The sequence below is a fragment of the Cicer arietinum genome, chromosome 7 (genome assembly GCF_000331145.2).
Source record: "Cicer arietinum cultivar CDC Frontier isolate Library 1 chromosome 7, Cicar.CDCFrontier_v2.0, whole genome shotgun sequence".
NCBI classification, from domain to species: Eukaryota; Viridiplantae; Streptophyta; class Magnoliopsida; order Fabales; family Fabaceae; genus Cicer; species Cicer arietinum.
In genome coordinates this window covers 57827635-57834616 of record NC_021166.2, presented here as the reverse complement: position 1 = coordinate 57834616, position 6982 = coordinate 57827635, and the positions used below count along the sequence as shown (strand labels likewise).

General features: G+C 29.1%; 1 protein-coding gene across 1 annotated transcript; it reads right to left on the bottom strand.

The window, feature by feature from the left end:
• Positions 1-658: 658 nt before the first annotated feature.
• Positions 659-5410, bottom strand: LOC101491931 (seed linoleate 9S-lipoxygenase). Its single transcript, XM_004510357.3, has 9 exons — positions 5098-5410; positions 3951-4237; positions 3615-3855; positions 3002-3322; positions 2750-2835; positions 2535-2642; positions 2151-2452; positions 1798-2061; positions 659-1579 (listed from the first exon to the last, which is right to left on the bottom strand). The coding sequence occupies exons 1-9, from the start codon at positions 5327-5329 to the stop codon at positions 826-828; spliced, it is 2595 nt and encodes an 864-aa protein (XP_004510414.1). The 5' UTR covers positions 5330-5410; the 3' UTR covers positions 659-825.
• Positions 5411-6982: the final 1572 nt, after the last annotated feature.

Here is a 6982-nt window from a genome sequence, read left to right as displayed (position 1 = left end):
TAACAAGGTATCTTAATCACAAGATTCATCTAAGAATTTAGAAGAAAATTTAATTACTCATTAACATATAAAAATAAAAGAAATAAAACACACAAATATGATCTTTTGCTCCAAAATTTGATCTTGCATAGGATTTCGATTATGACTATCACGATTGCAACCAAGGCAATCGTACCATGTTTCGTTAATTGGAAGAAAATTTGGGAGACATAATTTGAGAGGTTGATTGAGAAAATTCAAAATGAAGTCGTACTTGAAAAAAGATGAGAAAAAATGATATAATAATACTTTTATATATATTGGATAACGTACATTGACCTTTTAATTGCAACTAACCAATTCAATAACTAACTTTAACAAATTTAACTGGCTAATTATCTTAACACAAATAACTAATAGTCAAAACTGGTTAAAGAGTTATATTCATCCTTGTTTTCTTTATCAATGTTATACCTCAAAATTGACGGTTCAGTAGATTGTTTTCTTTATTGATGTTATATTTACCATTTATGATAACATTGTTATATTCGAAAGGTATACTCATCATATTCATCACAATGATTTGTGTCAATTTGAATATTATATATTCGTAAATTGCGGATTAATGCTATAAAAATAGCAAATGAAATCGGTAATAGTTGAAAGAAAGTGGAAAACATAATGGAAACGAGACACACTTTATTATATGTAAATAAGAGCTTCCAAATATAACAGTAGCACAAACATAGACACAATAATTATTATACAGATACAATCATCATGGATGTTATTGAAAAGCACAAGTGCACAATAGATAAGAAAACGACACACTTTTTTCTTCTTCTCTCAAATAGAGATACTGTTGGGAATTCCTCTGAAAGTTAAACCTTCCTCGCTTGAACGAAGGAGCAAATTGTAGGGCAATTGTATTGGTCCATAACGATTTTTCAAACTAGAATCTTTGTTTCTCTCAATGATTTTCCCTTCAATTTCAGTTAGTTTACTTCCAAACTTTTGGAAGGCTTGTACTGCCCTTGAATCAGATGTCCAAAATTTGCTATCCCTCTCTCCTAAGTACACCTCATCAGAAGCATGTCTTGACAGTATCTCAATCACAGAGAGATCAACAAGGGTCTGATACTTTGGAGTAATTGTTCTCAAGTATGCCTTTTGAGGACTTTTCACCATCTCATCATATTCTGGAGTTCCTTTCTCAGGGATAAATCTTCTGCTAAGAGTTGGACGGTTCAAGATATATCCTCCATAAGGATATTGTCCAAAGTTAACAGCTGCATGAAGAGCAGAAGCAGTCCATATGATAATGGAGCATGATTGAACTAAGTCTTGAAGTGTTTGCATTTTAGGCCACCATGGCTTGTCTTTCAAGTCACCGTGACCCTTTTCTACAGCTTCTTTCCACCAAGTTTGAAGTTCAGTGTCCTTTTGCACTGCCTCATCTGTTGGATAATATAAGGAGGCATACTCTTGGACCCATGTCTTAATAGCATCCCATATTTCTAGTCCATCAACTGCATAAGGGTAGTCCTGTATCACGAGGCGAAGGCCGTGTGGGGAAGATGAATCCTCAATAGCCAATCCTCTTAATCAACCAAATAATTTGTTGTCAATAACAATTAACAAGTTTCTCCTAATATTTTATATAGCAATGTCTATTTACTATTAATCCTAAGCACCTATTTTGAAAAAATCTTTTGAATTGCTTTATTTAAACACATTGTATTATTGTTTAAGATGAAGAAAATGTTATTTTGTATTATGTATTAGAATTAGATGATATTATTCTTGGTGAAAAATTACCTTTTGATTAGATCGGCTGGTAATGCTTGATCAGTGAAAACCCAATTCTTGTAAACTGCTGAAGAAATCTCAACAGAATTTGGTCCAGGCAAAAATGTTTGTTCTATAATGCCATCAGCATTGATTAGAGCTTGACGAGCAAGTCCATTGATATTTATTGTGTCACGGTAGTGAGGATATAAAAGTTTATTAATTGGGTGAAGAACACTTAAATGTCTATTTGTTGCTATGATGAATGGTTCAATCGTTGCATGAGTATTCAACCTACAACCACATGATTTATTTCATTAGTAAACATGCCATACATTACAAACTAAAGTTACTTTGTAGATATAGCTTAGCAGAGTTCATACCAATGACTTATAAGTTGATGATAGCACGAATCATTTACAATTACATGAGCTTTGGCCAATAACCATATTGTACTTTCTTCACCTACATCTGAAGGCAAGAAGACTTTGCTTTCAGCACCATATTGGACTCCATTTGAGTGTGGCAAACTTAATTCGATGGCCACTGGCTTCAAAGTCCCATCATCTTTCAAGAACAAGATTGTCCTAGTGGCATAAGCCTTTGCAGTTAAGTTTATCCTCTCCAAATATGGCATAAATGCATCATGGTAATCTAAGATGAATAATCTATTTCCATTAAGTGCCTGTTCCATAAATTTAACTTCAGTAACATGATTTCATAACTTTGATTAATGACTTTTATGTGAAATATATTTATATTATTACCTCTTCTACGGTAAGTCCCCCAAGGTTAACCTCTAAGTGTTCTTTGGTTATTGTACTAGATTGATCACCATAGACAATTGTATCTAGTGTACTTTTTGGTGGAAACTCCTGTTGTATTAGTGAATAATTTTGAAATAAAAAAATGTGAGTATTGTGTAATTGACAAAAAAAAAATATATATTTAAATAAGTATTACAAATACATTTGGTACTTACTTGGAGAAGACGAATGACACAAGGGTTTACACCAGCAACCATCTCTCTTCCAAATTCCTCATCAGTCATCCATGCAGATTTGCTAACTGGTCAAAACAACATGATAATAAAAAAATTATCAAATTAGATTAATTCAAACAATGTATAAGTTTTTTGTTGCTACTTAGTATGATACTAATATAATGTAAGTTGCTAATGTGAATACAAGGAACATGTTAAACATTGGTGGTCCAATTATGATGATTAATTTACCTTGGATTACATGAGGTGGTGGAAACTTAAGGACTTGTTCACCATCAGTGCGTAAGATTTCTTTAAGGGCTGGTAGGGGACTAATTTTGCTGAGTATATCTGTAGGAAGTTTTATTCCACCTTCAAAAAGTCCCCTCACTTCGTCGAAGCTATCGAACTCATTAGGCGTGAAATTCAGGTCAAAAATTACAGCTTGAAATAGAGGCAAGACATCTTGAGACAGTGATTTTAATCCATAAATAAGAAAGTCTGAGGACTTTAAGTGACCAAAGTTTTCATCCCTTGGAACATAAATTACACCTGGTTTCTCACTCTTAGGATCTGTTAAAAATTAAATAGCAATAGAATAAATATAAAAAACAATAAGAACATCAAAACTACATATATTTATTATATGAGAGTGAATGGAGAAAATTATAAATTTGATATGAATGGTCAATTATAACTTTTTTTAAGTGATAGTATGATTAAGAAATTTCCCTACTTAATACTTAATAAAACAATAGAAAGTTAGTTACATGTTGTAAATACAATTACATTATGCTCCTGCAATCTTATTAGACATAGAATTATTAATAACCAACTAATAAAAGTTATAATGCAAAAAACTTACCTTTCCTAGTTGGTTTTCTGCCACTTCTAACCCTACGAGGATAGGGATAGGTGCTAGACCCTCCGAGTACTGGACGGACAAATTTGTCACCACCATCTGGATTTCCCAAATCGTTATAAATATCATAATCATAGATTCTTTCCCATTCTTTGCGTTCTCCTGTTCCATCTCCTCTTAGATTGTCTAACTCTTCTGCTCTATAGTGAAGTAATGAAGCTGGTGTTTGACTTGGAAGATATGTCTGTGATAAATTCAATTTATTTTTATTCTCATTTACATTATGGAAAGAAACACAATGGAGCTCAATTTTCATATTTAAATATTTAAGCCTCTTACATCATTGGTGAAGAAGATACGGTCCTTTTTGTAGTTTTTGAAGTTGTAAACCCACGAATTGCAAACAAATTGAACAGTTTCACGGTTAGGAATGTCTTCAAGAGTGACACTAACAAGGAAGAATTCAGCTTGTGTATAATTTCTTATGTAAAATGCTCCTGGAATTCCAAAATCAGTGTCCCATTCAAAATTTATACTGAATGCATCTTGCCTTGCTCCCAAAGTTGGTAATTGAGGAAGATGTTTGTTCAAAAATGTTTCCTTTCCAACTAGCCCCTTTCCACTTGCTATACAAAGTGAAACCACACAAATAAGATTTAGAAAAGAATTATAAACATGAGATCTAATAATTAGTATTCAATTATGAGAGTATGTAATCAATAAATATATTCTATATATTCATAATAATTATCTTATTTAACTATCTTATCAGTATTAAGAAAAATATATAAATAAAAGAAAGACAGAAAAATAGTGATGCTTTTATTAAATTATTTTTATAAAATATTAATATAATTATTATTATCATAAATAGAAAGTAAATGATATAAAATTGAGAATAATACATATAATATTAATTAAATAATATAATTAATATATCACTTTGAAAAATTAAACTGTAAATTATTTTTAAGCAAACTTTTTCAAAAAAATATTATTATGAGACATACAAAATATATTAATTTATTTTTTTAATACAGGAATATATTCTATATTATTATTATATGCAATTATTAAATTCAAGTTAGTTACATCAGCCACCTGTTTCTATTCAATTAGTGAAAAACAACCACAAGCTCCAATTATATAATATTTTTCTATATAAACTCCAATTTACCACGCCACCCAAGATATTATACTATTGTTTGTTCTTTTTTATACAAATATTATTGTGTTATCTTTATAGTAGTACTACATTTTTATTTTTTTATATTCGGCGGTCATACTTGATTATATAATAATTATTTTTAATAACTAAAATCTTAATCGTTAAATTTTAATCAGACGATCTTAACATAGTGATTATTCTAAAAGCGTATATGGTTTAAATATATCTACATATAAAACATGAAAGATGTAGAATGAATTGAATAGTTGAAGGTTTTTGTGGAACATTTTGAAGATTGAAGATATAGAGAGAACAAACCATCAGTCTTGGTAGCACTAATCAACTGCATAGAGACATTACGGCCTAAGAAGGCAGTGGCAGTGTCAACAACTCCACCAACAATGGAGGTAAGTCCGCCGATGAGATTTCCGGCGGCGTCAAGAACACCGCCTTTACCGATCGAGGTTATGGCGTTGAAGTCCAAAACATTTTTGGGCATCAACACCACAGTTCCCTTGATCTTTTGGCCCTTGTTTAAGATGCCAAACATTTTGGCTTGTTTTTTTAATCAAAGAAATTAACACTAGTTATTTGATGTAGTAGTACAGAAAGAAGCTTGTTGTGGTTTATGAAGAAGTTAAGGTATTTATAGATGTAACATGAAGTATAAACGCGCTGCCATATAATATATTTTTTTATCAGGATATCAGCTCCACGTGCCAAACGTGAAATATAAATCACATGTTTATATTACCGTTTTTTACATCAATATCCACTTTTTTTTTAAATTTTAACTAAAATATCCTACTTTTAAATCTATATATCAAAATACTCTACTTTTTGGATTTAAATTGGATATTGTTTTTTGGAGTTGCGACCTGCCGAAGTGTTTATTTTTTTTACCCAGTAGGAGGTCGCTGGTCGGAGATGCGACCTCCCAAAGAATTTTTCAATTTTTTTTTTCGTTTTAGAGTTATTTAATTGTTAAATTAATTAATAATTATATTAAATAATACATTAATAAATGATAATAATAATAATAATAAATTAATAACTAATAATAACAAATTAATAAATAATAATAACAATTATTATTATTATTATTGTTATTATTAATAAAAATTGTTATAATTAACAATAATTAAAATTAAAATAGTAAATTAATATTTTTATTATTAAAAATAATTAAAATTAAAAACAGTAAATTATATTATAAATTTAAAAGAAAATACATTAAACAAAATTATATTAATAACACGAAATAAAATACATTAAATTAACAGAAAAAAACACATCATATTGATGTGCACCTAAATGACCTCCAGTACTACATTTGAGATTTCGTCCAACTCGTCTAGCTCTTTCAACTCGTCTAGCTCTTTCAACTAGTTGAGATACTTCCTATTGATGAACCGGAAGAACCTCAACTCTTTCAAAGAGCTAGACGAGTTCGATGAAATCCCAGATGTAGTACTGGAGGTCATTTAGGTGGACATCAATAAGATATATTTTTTTCCGTTAATTTAATATATTTTATTTCGTGTTATTAATATAATTTTGTTTAATGTATTTTCTTTTAAATTTATAATATAATTTACTGTTTTTAAGTTTAATTTTTTTTAATTATAACAATATTAATTTACTATTTTAATTTTAATTATTTTTAATTATAACAATTTTTACTAATAATAATAATAATAATAATAACTAATAATAATAATTATTGTTGTTATTATTTATTAATATGTTATCATTAATTAATTTAATCAATTTAGCAATTAAATAACTCTAAAACGAAAAAAAAATTGAAAAATCCTTTGGGAGGTCGCATCCCCGGCCAGCGACCTCCTACTGGGTGAAAAAAATAAACACTTTAACAGGTCGCCCCCCAGAAAACGATATCCCACTATGCTAAAAAAATAGGGCATTTTGGTATATAGATTTGAAAGTAGGGTATTTTGGTTAAAATTTTTAAAAAAGAGGATATTGATGTAAAAAATCCTCGATTTTGCGGTTAGAAAAATTCTTTTGGACTTAATTAATTTATAAAATTATAGATGAAATGAATAAAATTAGTTATCGAATTTTTGTATGTGAATTTACAATTATATTTTAACTTTTCTTATAGTCAACTAAAAGTGAATTCGATATAAAATAATTTATGTTTAATTATATTAAAAAAAAATATAAGTCTTACGTAGAT